Below are 18,695 nucleotides of genomic sequence, written 5' to 3' on the forward strand. Positions count from 1 at the left end.
ATATTACTGCCATCCTATGTACAGAGTGTAAGCCGGCGAGCAGGGCCCTCCGTCCTCTCTCTGTTATTACCCACTTCGGTTTTATTACTGTTTTATTCCCAATTGCAAAGCGCAACAGAACACGCTGGCACACTATAATCCAATAGATGTCAGTAACCATACTGCACAATGTACAGGTGACAATGTCATGCAACCCACTGGCAGTACTGACAGCAAGCATGCACTACGGCGTGTACTGCTGTCACTACTGACAATGGGCAGGCAATACACACATATGCTATAAGAATGACCCATAATGCAGCATGTATACGCACAGATATAGAGATAAATAATATAATAAATAGAGACAGACAGGAGACACACTGATATATATACTGTGTATATATATATGTATGTATATATATACAGTATATATATATATATATATATATATATATATACAGTATATATATATATATATATATACAGTATATATATATACACAGTATATCCTGCTGCAGTATACCAGGTGACACATGCAATCATACAGCATACAGTGATGATGATGATGATGGTGATGGTGGTGCTCCTGCCTGCACATGTGACAGGGGAGCCCCGTACTCACCGGCCAGCTCACAGCAGCACAGCCACACGGACAGCGGAGTCTACAACACTCAGGCAGCTCAGGCTGCAAACTGCACTCACTGGCTGCTGGGGCGGGGCACACTCAAGTCTCCGCCCCCTTCACACATATAGCCCGCCCCCTTCACAGAAGCGCTCTTGCGTAGCTCATTGCCATCGCTACTACAAGCCACGCCCCCAACCCGGGCAGCCCTGGCCCACTCCCATTCACGAGAACGTTAGGCCACGCCTACTTCTCGCGGTCGCTACGACAACGCCGACAGCCGGCGAAGGGGATGGGGGCGTGGCCGCACCGCGGGAGATTGGCACGAAGAGGAGAGGGAGGGGGCTGGGTTTCGGTGGAGGAGCGGGGCGTGGCCGCATCCTGGGTGATTGGCAGCAGGGAGAATCCTGGTCTAGTTTCCATAGCGACGAACCAAGCGGCCGTGTTCCGATCCTGCGGCCCCCTCCATCCGGGTCTCCGCCGCTGCACCAGGCACAGGTACCCTGTATCACTGCTGTATCCATCTGACGTCACCGTACACTCTGCTGATACTATATACTACTGTATATATACTGTATGTGTGTCACTGTCTTATACTGTGCCCTGCTGCTCCAGCTGGGGTGGCACTGCAAGTTCCAGCATGTAAGGCCTGTCAGAGGGCATGCTGGGACTTGTAGTTCTGCAGGCAGATAAGGTGGCGCACGCAGGGGGGGTTTCCGAGTACCCAGAAACCCCCACTGATGGGCCAGGTGTTTTTGTTTTGTTTGTTTTTTGAGACGGAGCGTGTTATCACTATGAATGGGCCTGCACTGTGGTTGTGCCCCAGCAGCAGGGTTATAATACAGCATGCTCAGTGTCACTCTATACTGGAGTCTAGCAGTGGTGTAGGCAGCCTCCTCCCCCCAGCTACACTGCTGTATATAGGCCACCTCTCTGCTTCATTCATCTCTGCACTATGGAGTCATTCAGATCTGATCGTTGCAGCACCCAAAAACTCTCTCTGCACATGTTACATCTGCCCCACCTGCAGTGCACATGATTTTGCCCATTAGCTAACAAATTTGCTGCTGTGATCACATCTGAATTAGGCGCTGTATCTGGTACTATGTGCTAGATAGGAATGAGCGCTGGGATACAGACATTGCTTTTATGCAGCTAGAACATGGGAAATGTCCTCCTGCATGGGGGCAGCAAAAGAGGCACAGGGTGGCAGGGCCGTTGGTACCAGTTGGCCAGGATGGCACTTGTGGCAATTGAGAGGGGGTGGCGGCACCGCCTGGCTCAGCCTAGCCCAATTATCCTTAGGGGGACCCGCAGCCGGCTGGCACCAGGGAAGGCGCTGCATAAATTACCCCCAGCCTTGCCTTTGCTCCTGGCTGTGAGCTCGGTCACAACATCAGGAAGTCCCAGTGCAGCTGAGTGGAAGCTTTAGTCCAGTCCCTCGCTTTGCCAGGGGCGCCGGGACCCCTAGATATGGTACTCCAGAATGTGAAGCGTTCCCGAGCTGGGCTCCTGCGGGACGCTGTAGCCTATAGGCAGAGTCGGCCTTAGGCATAGGCAAATGCCTAGGGCATTTGGTATGCTTAGGGGCACCAGCAGCTTCTGCTGATTAAAATGATGTGCGGCATGCCTATATTGTGTGTGTGACCTTGGCTGTATCTGCCTACAAAATGCTATATTGCAGTGTATTCCTGGAAATCACTGTAATGTAGCATTTCATATGCAGATACAGCCGCAGTCGCACACAGAATATAGGCATGCTGCATATCATTTTAATCAGCAGAAGCTGCTTGTGCATTCTAGCCACATAGTAATGCAAATAAGATGCATTTTCATAAACAAAAGATGCCCGACGTTAGCAGAGCTGCCAGCTGACTCATGCCAGGCATCTCCTGCAGAACTAGCAGCGGTGCTAGGGGGCACCAGCCAAAATCTTGCCTAGGGCATCATATTGGTTAAGGCCGGCTCTGCCTACAGGCAGTGCTGAAAGTAGGGTGGTACGGGGTGGTACGGAGTACCAATAAGAAATATGGTGGTGGTACTCAGTACCACCAGCCCACCACTGGGGTATAATTAATAAGGGGCATTTTTTGTGTGTGGGACATAAAATGGTGTCAGTGGCATAACTGTGTGCGGCATAATATGTAATGGGCATTAAGGTGTGTGGAATAATATGTAGGGCATTACGGTGTGTGGCATAATGTGTAATGGGCGTTACGGTGTGTGGTATAATATATAGGACATTACGGTGTGTGGCATAGTGTGTAATGGGCATTACGTTGTGTGTGGCATAATGTGTAATAAGCATTATGGTGTGTGGCATAATGTGTAATGGGCATTATGTTATGTGTGGCATAATGTGTAATGGGCATTACGGTGTGTGGCATAATGTGTAATGGACATTATATTGGGTGTGGCATAATGTGTAATGGGCATTACGGTGTGTGGCATAATGTGTAATGGGCATTACAGTGTGTGGCATAATGTGTAATGGGCATTACGGTGTGTGGCATAATGTGTAATAAGCATTACAGTGTGTGGCATAATGTGTAATGGGCATTACAGTGTGTGGCATAATGTGTAATGGGCATTACGGTGTGTGGCATAATCTGTAATAAGCATTACAGTGTGTGGCATAATGTGTAATGGGCATTACAGTGTGTGGCATAATGTGTAATGGGCATTACAGTGTTTGGCATAATGTGTAATGCCCCTATTGTCATGTAGCAACTTCCCTAGTTTTGTGTGACCACGCCCCCTCATGACACGTGACCATGCACATTTTTACTATCAGTACCACTAAGAAAAAAATTCTACTTGCACCACTGCCTATAGGCTACAGCTACACTTTTCAAACTTAGCGCAGGAGTCTTACTTCCACTCCGTGCTGCACATCGCAGCGACGGCCTCCGCCAGTCCCTGCAGTTGCTCAGTCTTCCATCTGGCCGGTATAATCGCATACTGCAATGATCCAGTATTGCGTCCAGGAGAGACCATTTGGGGAGAGATAGGATTTGATACATTTGCCCCTTGCACACTGTCACTTGCCTACAGTGCCCAACTCAGCGTATTATAACCCACACCCAGGGCTGGGGCAAGGTTTCTCAGCACCCCAGGCAAAGCTTCAGCCCCCCAAATACCCATTTCTCTGCCCCTCACACGCTTGACTTCTGGCGGGTTGTCTGGCAATGCGGCACTCCGGATGAAGCTACGTCTGATGCAGGACGCTGTACAAGCTCCCCAGCCACCACAGGGAAAATGCTGGATTTTTAGAAGTTGGGGCTACCAAATATTAGATGGAGGACAAGGCAAATATAAAAAAAATAAAAAATAAAAAGAAGCTTGTGGCAATAAGCCATCAGGAGACACTTTATGGTGATATGTTTGAGTCCTGGGCTAGTCTGTGGCCCCACGGATTATCTAAATACCACCAAGCTCTCTCCCTACATACTGTATTACATCAATACAACCTAATCCACAGTGATCACTATTCGCAAGCCCACTGTCTGGATGTCATCTTCCACCCCCCTGATACTTGCCATCTTCATGGAGAGGAAGGTCCAGGTGGACGAGGTGCCGATTCCGCCTTCATAATATCTCTAGGATTAGACCCTTCCTCCCCCTATATGCAGCTAAGACCTCATCCTCTAGCTGCCCATCTCTCATGTGGACTACTGCCACCTCCTCCTACCTGGTTTTCCCTACTCCCACCTAGCTCCGCTCCAATCCATCCTTAATGCTGCCTTCTGGCTCATCTTCCTCACTGCTCTTCATCTGCTCCACCTCTCCGCCAGGCCCCCTACTGACTGCTCTTCCTCTATAGAGTCCAATTTAGACACCTCACACTCACCTATTAAGCCCTCTCCCGATCTACTCCCAGTCTCCCACCTACATCTCCCACACTCCCAATCACCATCTTCCCTCTTACAATGACCAATGCTACTCTTCCCAACTGATTACCTCCTGCCTCTCCCGCTTCCAGGACTCCTCCCGTGCTGCTTCCCAACAATGGAACTCACTCCCCTGTCCTATCAACCTCTCCTCCTCCATCCAAAGCTTCATAGGGCTCTCAGAACTAATTTCTTTATCAAAACCTTCTGGCTCTCCTCCTAAGTACCCATCCTGTTGTCCCTGCGCTTGACTCCCCCCACCCCTCTCCCCATGTTACCCACATCTGGCTGCCTCTCCCTTATAGATTGCAAGCTCTCACCAGCAGGACCCTCTTCCCTTGTGTAATCTTCCTTTCCCTGCCACCACAATTATCCCCCTGGCAATCCTGTTGAAATCAGTGGCACAGAACCTATCTTCTGTGCCCATCAACTGGGGTGCAGGTACAGCCAGTGCTAGTTGTCTAGTTATAGTGGCCTTTTAGTATGTGTTGTTTTTTTCCTGTTATGTTTGTACTTTTGTAGTCACTTTGAGGCTGAGTCAGTTGCTTGCAGGCCCGTTTTGTGGATGGATCTTGTGATTTGTTTTTGTACGGTGCATGCTCTATAGCTGGACATATGCGCCTTTCAGCAACTACTGCACATGCGAGTCGCATGCATCTCAGCCGCATTTCCACGTGCAGCTGAGTGGGTGTAACCGGGCAGCAGTGGGGCATTTGCCTGTAGGATAGTGGTGGGCATGTACATGGCATTGTGGGTTCCTCAGAGTTGAGCGTATGCAGAGACCCGTCTGATTTTGAAAGGATTTCTTGCACCAGTTGTATAGTAATTTTATTACAATTTAATAGTAGCCTTCTTTACTATTGGGGGGCTACAATGAACCGATTCACTGCAAATCGCGTCAGTAATCCCCCAGAAGGGGACTGGATCAGGGATTCTGGTCTATTATCCCTGATATTCTGAAAGTGTTAATAATAAAAAAAACTTCAGTACGAGTTAAAACATGTGTGAGAATATGCGCAGTCGCATATGGTAGAATGAGTTTTCTTCCATGCGCTTAAAGACGCATATTAAATGCCTAATTTTAACACAAGTGGCTGTTGCTCTACAGAGCGTATTGCAGTTCTCTGGTTCATGTGGCTGAATGACTTTCATTGTTGCAGTGACCTGATCCTTGTATATTTAGGTGTTGCCTTTCTCAGCGCTTTACCCCCTCTCTAACACAAACTTAGACATATTTCCCTCATGCTGGCTGATATCACTGTCACTGCGTTCCGTCAACGGGGATTTGTGATATTTGTATTGCACGGCCATCCTTTCTCGCTAGTTTCTTTTGAAGACATTTGCAAATGTTTAAATTTTAGGGAAACATATCTATAATCTTCCGTGTCATAATTAGTCCAAACATGCCATCAGTGACTAATGAGTTCAGCCGCTGCAGCCGTCAAACACGCCTGGAATAGAAGCAGAGGCCACAAGGCAAAATTCCATTTTTGTGTGAACGAAACCAAAGTAAACTCAGCTCTGTGTACACGTGAAAGCTGTATGCGCGAGTAGACTGGGTAAATACGTGTGACCTTACATGTAGAAAGGTGGGAGAATGATATCGTGATTGCTTGTTTTTTTCTCCCCCCACCGCCCCAGAATTTAGAATTTGAAGAAATGGCGTTTGCGCCGCCCAAGAACGCAGAGGGAGCCAAACTTCAAACGAAAATGAGCATGTGGACGCCACTGAACCACCAGCTCATGAACGACAAGGTGAGTGTACCATCTGTCTAGGTATTGATGAGATATCTGAAATTGGAGATTGTGTAATTATCATGCACAATATATTATTCTGCTGCAATGAATCATCCTGTCTTGGAAAGTCATTAATATACTGTATGCACAAGCTGCACAGTTTAGCTCCTAACTTATCTGGATCCAGTTCAATTTGGAAGATGAGGACCTGGGCAGAACAATGTATTGTCACTTGCCAGGAACCATTGCAAAACTTAGTCAGGGGGCCCCACTTTGCTCTGAAAGGTACATTTCCCGTGCGCCAAGTTGCCACGGAACGTTTTATAGGTAGTATTCTACCAAGTGCCCTAATTACATTTATTTATTCCATCCCCCCCAAAAAATGCTTTTATAAACTCCCTCATGGAAAGGTATTGAATGGGACAGAGGCCGAGCATCGGGAAGGAAGAATAAGCAGGGGAGGCAGATTTAACATGTGCAGAGAGAGTTAGATTTGGGTGTGGTGTGTTCAATCTGCAATCTAATTTGCAGTGTAAAAATAAAGCAGCCAGTATTTACCCTGCACAGAAACAAAATAACCCACCCAAATCTAACTCTCTCTGCACATGTTATATCTGCCTCCCCTGCAGTGCACATGGTTTTGCCCAACTGCTAACAAAATTCCTGCTGCGATCAATTTGGAATTACCCCCTCTGTTCTCCAGCTAAGGTGAAACGTGCGCGTTGACACTGCAACTAAAGCGGGACACAGAGGGGTGTATTACATACAATTATATTATTATTATTATTATTATTATTACCAGATATTTATATAGCGCACACATATTCCGCAGCGCTTTACAGAGAATATTTTGCCCATTCACATCAGTCCCTGCCCCAGTGGAGCTTACACTCTATGGGCCTAATTCAGACCTGATCACAGCAGCAAAATTGTTATCTAATGGGCAAAACCATGTGTACTGCAGGGGGGGAAGAATTTTTACAATCGGCCTGCAAGTGCATGCGCAGCACCCGTCCTGCGCATGCGCCTGCACTTTCTGCGAGGATGCCCGCAGAAAATGCGATCGCCTCTGCCTGTCAACCAGGCAGAGGGGGTCGCAGGGGGGGGGGGGGGGGGGGCAACGCTCCGTTTTCAGGGGCGGTGCGGCGCGAGCGGGGGCAAAGGCGGCTGAGCTCAAGAATGTGGCGGAGGGACTGCTGCGGGCACAGCTAAGCTGCACTGGCAGGAGCCGTCCTCTGTTTCTGCTAACAAGGGGAAATTACGATATGATCGCAATTTCTGCTTGTTGAAGGGGGAGAGGCGGCGGTCAGCATGCTAGGAAAAGGATAGCAAATTCTGCTAATTAGCAGAATTTGCTATCCTTACTGAATTAGGCCCATAACGTGCAGAGAGAGTTACATTTTGGTGGGTTATTATAGTGTTTCTGTGCAGGGTAAATACTGGCTGCTTTATTTTTTCAATTTAGATTTCAGTTTGAACACACCCCACCCAAATGTAACTCTCTCTGCACATGTTACATCTGCACTGCACTATGGGGGTCATTCCAAGTTGATCGCTCGCTAGCTACTTTTTGCAGCTCTGCGATCAGATAGTCGCCGCCTATGGGGGAGTGTATTTTCGCTTTGCAAGTGTGCGATCGCATGTGCAGCCGAGCGGTACAAAAAAGTTATGTGCAGTTTCTGAGTAGCTCTGGACTTACTCAGCCGCTGCGATCACTTCAGTCTTTTTGGTCCCGGAATTGACGTCAGACACCCGCCCTGCAAACGCTTGGACGCGCCTGCGTTTTTCCAAACACTCCCAGAAAATGGTCAGTTGACACCCACAAACGCCTTCTTCCTGTCAATCTCCTTTGCGATCGGCTGTGCGAATGGATTCTTCGTTAAATCCATCGCTCAGCAACGATCCGCTTTGTACCCGTACGCCGCGCCTGTGCATTGTGGTGCATCCGCAGTTCTGTCCTGATCGTTGCGCTGCGAAAAACAGCAGCGTGCGATCAGGTCTGAATGACCCCCCCATGGTTTTGACCATTAGAGAACAATTTTGCTGCTGCGATCAGCTCTGAATTAGGCCCTATATTCCCTACCACATGTACACGCACACACATTCACGTTAGGGTTCATTTTTTACAGAAGCCAATGACCCTACCAGGGCCGGTTCCGGGCGGCATTAGGGGGCGTGGCTTCATACAGGAGGCGTGGTCAGTTACGCCCCCTGTACTGTAGTAGGATGTGCGGTGCGCGATGACGTCATAGCGCACCGCACAGCAAAGGTCCTCTCCACGAAGGAAAACTAGACGCTAAGCGTCTAGTTCCCTTCGTGGAGAGGACCTTTGCTGTGCGGTGCGCGATGACGTCAACGCGCACCGCACATCATTACAGTAAAGGTCCTCTCCACGAAGGGAAACTAGACGCGTAGCGTCTAGTTTCCCTTCACAGCGGGCAGCGGGGGGCACAGCAGCAGCGGATCTTGCCATGGTGCGGCGCCCTCCGGACGGCGACGGCGCCCCGGGCAAAAGTCCTGCTTGCCCGTGGCAAGATCCGCTACTGGACCCTACCAGTATATTTTTGGATTGTGGGAGGAAACCGGAGTACCCAGAGGAAACCCACGCAAGTACGGGGAGAATATATAAACTCCACGCATGTAAGGCAGTGGTGGGAATCGAACCCACAACCTCAATGCTGTGAGGCAGTAATGCTAACGATTACACCATCCGTACTGTGCAATAGTCCTAGGCCACGTGCACAGTCCATTCCAATATCAGGTTTTAGCGGTTTGGTATAGTCAGACTAATGACTTATTGATGAGATATACGGGATTGGGCGTCATGGGTTACAGCGCACAGTTAATGTTATCAGATGAGTTCATAGCTGTAGCTACATGTAGTAAAGTAAATGTCTGCAATGATTCCTGCAGGTGACAGCGTCCTTACACACATTGCAGTATTTTATTACATATAGTGCCGGTGGAGCGGATGTCACGGCTGGGGCGCTGTGGAAAGATAAATGTTAGATTGTGGCACGCACAGAGGTTTTATAGTTGGGGATATTTATTATAAGGTAACCAGATACGTGTGACATCCTGATGGTAAATGTCAGTGTAAATGTGCTTGTCGCTGCCGGCAGATTGTCTGTCTGTGAAAGAACTCACACCAACCATATACATTTCACCTTCATATTTACTTAGGTGTTTGAGGAACGAGGAGCTCTGCTTGGAAAGTGGGTAAGTTGTGATTCTTCAGTCATTTCCCTGACAGTATAAATACGTATAATAATGATATTGAATATTTTCAGCGAAAGAGATATACAGTAACATTTGCAGGTAGTTCTAATGTTAGTCTATCAATGCTAGATGTCTCCTAGGTAATAGAAATCCTCTGTACATACCACATATGTGTAATTGCAAATATAACTGACATGCTGGGCTTTAAAGTTAGAGCTTCTTGTCCTAGAACAAATGTACTCTATATAGTGTTTAAAGCTGTGTGGTGGCTACGGCTGCTTCTATGATGTAGGAAATAAGGACACTTTGCTTTTGAACAAATTGCAGTTGGGATAAAGTGTCCGATACACATGTCAGTTCCATCAGACAATATAGGCCATTAAGTCCGAGACCAACCTGGCTGGCACCATATGCAAGTTCCAAATGATTGTCAATCCAGATAGGAGGTTGGACGTAGGAAAGCGGAGTCAGACGAAGACCAGGGACTGATCACGCAAACTGACATCAGAGATTCCCACAAATAGGTCCGGTTGTTTTCTTACCGGAGAAAAGTAGATAAAGATCTATCATGTAGAACCCAATCTTCAGATTGTTTCAAACTTTCATGTTATTATCATGCATTGAGATCTAGGTTTGGATATCACAAAAGTTAGTAAAACAATTAACGTCTAAAGTAAACAAATTGGTGAGGGGTGGGGGAGGGGAGAGTCTACTGCCTAATACATTTACCCTTTACAATAACATATATAGATGATCCCTAAACGTTGTGTGAGTGACCCAGAATTTTATTACGTCTACAAAAAACTGTATCCCGCGAGAGGTTGATATTCCTATGGGACCTGGAGTCTGACTCGGAGATGTGCACTAGAATCATCAGGTTTCTGTACATCATTGAATTACAGTATATTTCTCATGTAATCCACCTTGCTGGGGCCACTATGGAATCATTGCTGATGTTTTATATAGTTTCAGAACGAAATTATCAAAATTAAGTAATCAGCTGACACTTCCCCAACTTTCCCATTATGTGTTTTGCCAGTCCTTGAGAAATCAGCTGACACCCCCCTCTGCCAACACGCGTTTGGCCAGTCCTTGACAAATCAGCTGATACCCACCCACTCTCCCAACATGCGTTTCACCAGTCCTTGACAAATCAGCTGAAACCCCCCACTCTCCAAACACGTGTTTCGCCAGTCCTTGACAAATCAGCTGACACCTCCCCGCTCCCCAACACGCGTTTCACTAGTCTTTGACAAATCAGCTGACCCCCCCCCCCACACTCCCAACACACATTTCGCCAGTCCTTGACAAGTCAGTTGACACCTCCCCACTTTCCTAACACACGTTTCGCCAGTACTTGACAAGTCAGTTGACACCTCCCCACTTTCCTAACACACGTTTCGCCAGTACTTGACAAATCAGCTGCCCCCCTCCCCCACACTCTCCCAACAAACATTTTGCTAGTCCTTGACAAGCAATGATATTTACTAGTGGACTAATTCAGTTTGGATTGCAAATCACGATTCAACCGCAGTTTCTCCTTTGGCCCCCACTGTGCATGCGCAGGTCCCATCCTGCGCATACGCTCGCAGTTAACGCTAATGGTTAGCATTAACTGCGAACACCTCTGCCTGATTGACAGGAGGAGGCATTCGCGAGGCGGCAGCGCTCCATTTCCGAGGCACACAAGGAGCATTGCAGAGGTGGCGTTGGTGAAACGGAGGCAGGGGGGCTCAAACGGGGGGCGTGGCGTGGCCGTTATCGGGGCAGCTGCGTGCCGCTGCTACATAAAAATTTGCAGTCAGGCTGAGTCGGCAGGAGACAACCGCAATTTAAGCGATCATGCTGAAATTGCAGCTCAATTGCAATTTCAGCGTAATCGCCTTGCCCTGCGATGTGCGGCCCCAGCATGCGAGCGGAAGGATTGTAAATGATGCTGTTTAGCAGAATTTACAATCCTTACTGAATAAGGGCCTAAGCACCCAACTTCAGTACTAAAGTCCTCCATACACTGAACAGTTATCCTCCTGATCCAGGTTTGTACCGATGACTCAGAGGGTCATTCAGACCCGGTACGCAGTGTGATTGGCAGTGGTGGCCGTTGGGTTAGCGTTGTCGTGGCGTTGGGGGGGCTGGGCATTCCGAACGGGGGCGGGCTGGGACAGTTTTCGGGGGCGACTGCGTGACATCACACACAGCTGCTCCGATTACAAAAAATGGCGGTCAACCGACTGACGCGCTGCCAGGGGTTAACCTTAGTTCCAATGCGCTCGCGATCTGATTGCAGACGCATTGGGAGACGGCCTTACATATGCTGAGTGGTCTTGCTCTGTGCTGGATGCGGCCCCCAGCTTGTGAGGAGATGGACGCAGATCTGGCTGTGTATGCAGCGACCTGTGCTCATCTCTATATAAGGACCTCAGTGTGTGTACACGAGTAATAATCGTTCATTGTGGGAAATGGCTAAACCGTCATTCTGTCGATTCCATGCAGTGAACTGTGCATCCTGCCCATACATAATTCAGTGTACATAGGCATCATTCAGTCACTCGGATCATGCGATTCATTGTGTGGTTTCTGGCCAGCCTTACCCTTGTGTGTCTTTATTAAAGTACTGTACCATGTTTTATACTTTATTCCACCTCATGCTTCTGTATAATATTGTGCCTCAGCTCTCGTAGCGCAATACACCTGTGCGCCTCAAAACTTCAATAACATTGAGTTTAAAAAAAAACGACTTTAAGCACAAAAGCAAAGTGGAATTTAGAAATGACCTCCTGACAAAGCCTCACCTGGCTGATGTTTGACCTAGTTCTGTAAAGATCGCATCTACCATGGTAAACTGAGAACGTTCCCCTCCATTTCTCTCCTCCTGCTTGCTCAAGAAGATGAGTAAACATTTGTCCGTGAAGCCTATGAATGCAGAAGGCCCAGGTGTCTCTGCAGGGTGCAGCGTGTGCTGAGTAAATGAGCTCTCTATGATCGCTGGGTCCCTGTCATTACCTAAGATGAGGCTTAGTAATTGTTCATTAACGCCATGCCTGTCTTCCTCTCTCTGCACGTGTCAGGTATGAGGGGAAACGTGTAGACTAGAGAGCTATGAGGGTGGTAGGGGTCATACAGAGAGATGTCTTGTGCCCAGCTATAGACAGGTGAGACAGAAGTATCAGCCGGTCTGTATTATAGTATGGCACATGTAGGCACTATGAGAGTGGGCTGGGTTCATCATATTGCGTACCTCCCACCTGTCTCGACGCATGGCCGTACCATATTCTTATGGGCGCAGTGTCGATGCCACACACGATTGGACAATTTTTAAGTCTATGTATGCATCAAAGTTACACTGCGCATGCATCCCAACGCAGCACAAAATCGGACGAATGATCTGTGGATTTTAGTGAGCGTTCTTGAGAGGTAACGGGTGGGGGGGGGGGCTAAGTCAATGCCGATGCAACATCACCTGTGATGGGGTCCCGACATCGGCAAGTGCATACACACTTGCCAATGTCGGCTGCAACGGGGGGGAGGAGCAGGGCCATGCTGCTGAATGCAACATCGCACGTTGGACCACATACGATGCAGGATACGACCCGCGGGAGCGAGCATCGTATCCTGTATCAGGCGAACCGGCCGATATCAGCCGGAACGTATGCGATATTGCGTAGTGTGTACGCACCCTTAGACGGAGAGACTGCAACTGCCATAGGGCTGGGGCAAGTTATGATGGGGTGACTGATGGTGGGGTCTAAAGACGCACAAAGACAGAAATTATGCCGCAAGTGGGCGTTGTGGGCATCGCAGTTTTGTGTAAATCAGCTTAGCATAAGACGCAGTCGCGACGGCAGCACAAGACACGCCCACATCTGTGCCGGAATAAGGGGCCCAATGTACTTACAAGGACTGTCCACCTTCACAGTAGTTTAACTTCCTCCCTTTACATGACATCTGCAAGATTTCCCAGGTACATAGGGGGCCTGTTTATCAAATCCTGTATGTGGCATATTGGGGAATACCTGCAAATGTTATGTTTCCCAGGAATGTACCATGGAGGGACAGCAGTTGATCTAAGATATCCGCTGCGGTCGCTCCATTTCCAACAGCAGCTGCAGTCACCATAGGATTCTATGGGAGACATGATGCTGTCAGATTTACCAATACCTGAATGCTAGAGTATTGGCCCCCGCAGCTAACGCCAGCTGAATGCCCAAACGGCCGCGTCTGAGCATGCGCAGATCTGTCACCATCGGAGTTGTACAGAAACCATTGGGTTTACATTCATCGCTGAACCAGGCCGTATATACAGTGGCCCTCATTCCGAGTTGTTCGCTCGCAAGGCGATTTTAGCAGAGTTACACACGCTAAGCCGCCGCCTACTGGGAGTGAATCTTAGCTTCTTAAAATTGCGAACGATGTATTCGCAATATTGCGATTACAAACTACTTAGCAGTTTCTGAGTAGCTTCAACCTTACTCGGCATCTGCGATCAGTTCAGTGCTTGTCGTTCCTGGTTTGACGTCACAAACACACCCAGCGTTCGCCCAGACACTCCTCCGTTTCTCCGGCCACTCCTGCGTTTTTTCCGGAAACTGTAGCGTTTTTATCCACACGCCCATAAAACGCCGTGTTTCCGCCCAGTAACAACCATTTCCTGTCAATCACACTACGTTCGCCGGAGCGAAGAAAAAGCCGTGAGTAAAAATACTATCTTCATTGTAAAATTACTTGGCGCAGTCGCAGTGCGAATATTGCGCATGCGTACTAAGCGGAATTTCACTGCGATGCGATGAAAATTACCGAGCGAACAACTCGGAATGAGGGCCAGTATGTATACGTAACCATTTATCAATTCCGACACTGTAGTTTCATCATGTAACTCGTCCTGTAAATAAACAGCGTTTGTTAGTAACTAGAATTATTACAAACAGTAGAGGCGCTAGAAGACGATTTGCGGGAATAATTAGGATGTGCTGTTTCTGGTTCCAGTTTGACAAGTGGTCGGATTCCCAGAGGCGCCGCGTCCTGTGCGACCTGTTTGAGCGATGCTGCGTGTCCCAGCTCCGCTTCTGTAACAATTACCTGCAAGGAAAAGCTCCCAGAGATACCCTGGATTTCACTACGATGCTCCCCAGGGTGCTGAGTCTGTACATTCTCTCCTACCTGGACCCCCGCAGCCTCTGCCGCTGCGCACAGGTGGGTGCAAGTGACCTGGGCGCTCTCCCTGTCATCAGCTATGTCTCTGCATGTATGTACACTATGTATCAGTGCAAGTGATGAATACGTGTGCTGATCTCCCAGGTGAGCTGGCACTGGAAGACCCTGGCAGAACTAGACCAGCTGTGGATGCCCAAGTGCCTGCGCTTTGGTTGGTACATCAACTTTTCACCGACTCCATTTGAGCAAAGCATATGGAAGAGACAGTACATAGAGATGGTAAATGAGCTGCACATCACAAGACCCAAGGTAATGACTGGCATGTCCCATGGCTAACACAGCAGTACACTCATTACAGTCTGCTTTTCTACCTAAGTGTAACTAAATACAAGAACTACATTATCTCTTATGTAATGGGCTTATAGACTGTCTCCACAATTGCGCACTAGAGATTAGGGAGACCCCGCCTCCTCTCGGAGCTCTGAGCACTGCTAGACAGACATAGGGCCCGCCTCATCTGCCTCTGCCCTGCCTCCAACACCTGCAGCCCCCACCCAACAAACCACCCTACTTCAACCCATGTCTCTCCCTCCTTACCTCCACCTGCCCTGTAATTCCGGCCTGCCCTGCCCAGCCCACCTCTCTCCTGAACTCCTGTAAATCTGTCCTGCCTATCTAAGCATAGGGAGCCACCCCAGCTTCCTCCCTCCTCGCCTCTTCCTGCCCTGTAATTCCGGCCTGCCCTGCCCAGCACACCTCTCATCTGAATTCCTGTAAATCTGTCCTGCCTATCTAAGCATAGGGAGCCACCCCAGCTTCCTCCCTCCTCACCTCCAGCTGCCCCTGTAAATATGACCACCCCGACCAGCCTACCTCCCTCCTGAAATCCTGTAAATCTGTCCTGGCTATCTAAGCATAGGGAGCCACCCCAACTTCCTCCCACCTCACCTCCAGCTGCCCCTGTAAATCTGGCTGGCCGGCCCTGCCCAGTCCACCCTCCTGAACTCCTGTAAATCTATCCTACTTCTCTAAGCATAGGGAGCCACCCTAGCTTCCTCCCTTCTCGCCTCTACCTGCCCTGTAATTCTGACCTGCCCTGCCCAGCACAGCTCCCACCTGAATTCCTGTAAATGTTTCCTGCCTATCTAAGCATAGGGAGCAACCCCAGCTTCTTCCCTCCTCACCTCCAGCTGCCCCTTTAAATATGACCACCCTGACCAGCCTACCTCCCTCCTGAAATCCTGTAAATCTGTCCTGGCTATCTAAGCATAGGGAGCCACCCCAGCTTCCTCCCCCCTCACCTCCAGATGGCCCTGTAAATCTGTCCACCTTGCCCAGTCCACCTCCCTCCCGAATTCTTGTAAATCTGTCCTGCCTCTCTAAGGAGCCACTTCAGCTTCCTCCCTCCTTACCTCCAGCTGTCCCTGTAAATCCGACCTGCCCTGCCCAGCACATCTCCCTCCTGAACTCCTGTAAATCTGTCCTGCTTATTTAACAATAGGGAGCCACCCCAGCTTCCTCCCTCCTCACCTCTAGCTGTCTCTGTAAATTCAACCTTCCCTGCCCAGTCCACCTCCTCCTGAACTCCTGTAAATCTATCCTGCCTCTTTAAGTATAAGGAGCCACCCCAGCTTCCTCCCTCTTCACCTCCACCTGCCCTGTAAATCTGTCCACCTTGCCCAGTCCACCTCCCTCCCGAACTCCTGTAAATCTGTCCTGCCTCTCTAAGCATAGGGAGCAACCTCAGCTTCCCCCCTCCTCACCTCCAGCTATCCCTGTAAATCCGACCTGCCCTGCCCAGACCACCTCCCTCCTGAACTCCTGTAAATCTGTCCTGCTTATTTAAGCATAGGGAACCACCACAGCTTCCTCCCTCCTCATTTGCAGCTGCCTGTGTAAATATGTCCACCTTGCTCAGTCCACCTCCCTCCCGAACTCCTGTAAATCTGTCCTGCCTCTCTAAGCATAGGGAGCCACCACAGCTTCCTCCCTCCTCATTTGCAGCTGCCCGTGTAAATATGTACACCCTGTTCCCATCCCACCTCCTTCTGTTCCTCCTCAACTCCCTATGTACAGTATAATGACTGTAACCCTAGAAGGCGGAACTAGGTGGATTGAGAAAATATAAACAAATAATGACAGCTATGGAAAATGTAACTCAAATCCTGCAAAACCAGGATCGTCTGACCCCAGCACTTGTTTCAGACTATGGAGCCTATTTATCTAACTCTATTAGTGGGATATCTCCCTGAAAACATCAGTTATGTGAGCTATCTGCTGCAATCCCCCATACAGTAGGTTTCTAAGGGGGCGGCTAAAATGCCAGACTTACTAACCGTAGCCACAGTAGCTAATGCCAACTTCAGATGTACACTCAGCCACATTTTCCGCGAGAGGGTTCTGTAGAATCCCCCTTCTGGCAGTAGCTGCTGGCGTATGCACCGCACTGAAGTAGAAGTGATGACAATAGGGATGACTTTACTACTAACATTATACAATTAGATAAATTATAATTATCGTGTCCAAAACCTGATAATGAATATGACCCTATGGGATAGATTTACTAATACCCCTTTTCTAGTGACCTGACAATCCCAGGTTTTTGCTCAGCAACCTGGGATTTAGGTAAGTGGAAGAGGGCCCACTCGAGCCCAGTCACCCGGGAATCCTTCCCGGATAACTGGCAGGGTTTTACCTGGGAAGGTCCCGGGTGAGCTGCAGTGTAAAGGGATAACCTGGGCCCTCCGACCTGGGACCCCTTTGCAGGATGGGGAGAGCTGCTGCTGAATTAGGACCATAGTAAGGAATTAATATATAATGATGATATTCATGTTGATGGTGATTACTCAGCTATAATAAATGTGTTTTCTCATAGACTTTGCCTTGCCCTAGAGTGCCAGAATTTTTGTTGCGTAATTCCATTGACAATAGATTTGAAACATTATTTTAGAGAGGTTTATCTGGCACGGAATGAAGCTATATAACACATCTGACTCTCACCCCTCCCAGACTCCTCCTCGGGACGATTTTGTGGTTATCGACGTCCACCCAATCGGTAAAGAAGTTTCAGACACAAAGCTGTCGTCTTCCTATACTCAGCGGTCCGCGTCCGGCAGGTCACATGACAAGGGGAGTAGAGACCTCCCACCATGGCGCTCCTCCGACAAACACCCCACCGATACTATACGATTCAACTACCTAGACAACTTCCATCCCATCGAGCAAGCCCAACAGGCGTAAGTGACATGTTATCTAGATACCATCCTGTAACTGCATACGCCAGTCTGGAAATCTACCGTAGATAAAAATAAGCCTTCCTCCAGAATCGCCCAGTTCCCGTGCCAAGGACTCCTGCGGTTCTGGAAATAGTCACCTCTACCGGTGCTGCATCTGATGTGTTTTCCATGCTAACATCTGGAGATGTTTGGAAGTGGAGGGTCTAAGACTGGACATGGAGTGGGAGTCACCCAATGATCTGCGGCGACAACCTTCCAGACAGACCCTTTGTGGTTACACAAGGCGGTCTGGAGAAAGCATCAGGTGCAGCGCGGGTGGGTGTTACATCCTCTGGTCCTTCTTGCTGGTCCATCTGCAGCTGAGGTTGTAAGGTGGTATATTCTTTATGGGGAGAGTCAAGGTGCAGAGATTTATTGCTCCACATTCCCAGAATACTTTCCCACTTCTCTCCACAGCTGTTCCGTATCTTTCTATTAATCCCACAGCTGCTGATCAAGTTATTTGACAGAGCGGTTTAGGATAAAGCACTTTATATGTAAGTGTAGGGAAGGATAGTCCAAAAATGATAGGATGCTTCGTGACTAGAGATAAAAACCTAGTTCCTTCTCCCATTGCTGAGTGAGACCTGGAGAAGAAGAAGTGTGGGGAACCATCTGAGGGATACTTAGATAGGCAGGGCTGTAGAGAGCCTGGGCAGGCCCAGGTACATCTTGGGGGGTATGGCGGCGTGGCCATACTCCCTTAGAAACAAATATACAGAAAAGTACTTTGAGTGCTGCGCGTCATAGGATAATATGGCGCAGGGAATTCCTCAGCCAGGGGCAAATCCAGAAGGCATGCAGCAGCATGTGCTGAGC

At 48.8% G+C, this 18,695-nt stretch overlaps 2 protein-coding genes across 3 annotated transcripts in view; one reads left to right on the forward strand and one right to left on the reverse strand.

The window, feature by feature from the left end:
- FZD3 (frizzled class receptor 3) overlaps positions 1-763 on the reverse strand; it is a 75,196-nt gene extending 74,433 nt beyond the window's left edge. For both annotated transcript variants that reach the window (XM_063915037.1, XM_063915036.1), the window contains exon 1: positions 605-763. The gene's annotated coding sequence lies outside the window, so the exon portion shown is untranslated. The remainder of the gene's footprint in view (positions 1-604) is intronic.
- Positions 764-1,022: 259 nt separating this feature from the next.
- Positions 1,023-18,695, forward strand: part of FBXO16 (F-box protein 16) — a 43,090-nt gene continuing 25,417 nt past the window's right edge. Inside the window, exons 1-6 of the mRNA XM_063915038.1 lie at positions 1,023-1,102; positions 6,136-6,249; positions 9,415-9,450; positions 14,434-14,640; positions 14,746-14,910; positions 17,611-17,837. Of these exons, the coding sequence (XP_063771108.1) occupies positions 6,154-6,249; positions 9,415-9,450; positions 14,434-14,640; positions 14,746-14,910; positions 17,611-17,837 (731 nt within the window). The 5' untranslated portion in view covers positions 1,023-1,102; positions 6,136-6,153. The remainder of the gene's footprint in view (positions 1,103-6,135; positions 6,250-9,414; positions 9,451-14,433; positions 14,641-14,745; positions 14,911-17,610; positions 17,838-18,695) is intronic.

Source organism: Pseudophryne corroboree, chromosome 4 (assembly GCF_028390025.1).
Source record: "Pseudophryne corroboree isolate aPseCor3 chromosome 4, aPseCor3.hap2, whole genome shotgun sequence".
NCBI classification, from domain to species: domain Eukaryota; kingdom Metazoa; phylum Chordata; class Amphibia; order Anura; family Myobatrachidae; genus Pseudophryne; species Pseudophryne corroboree.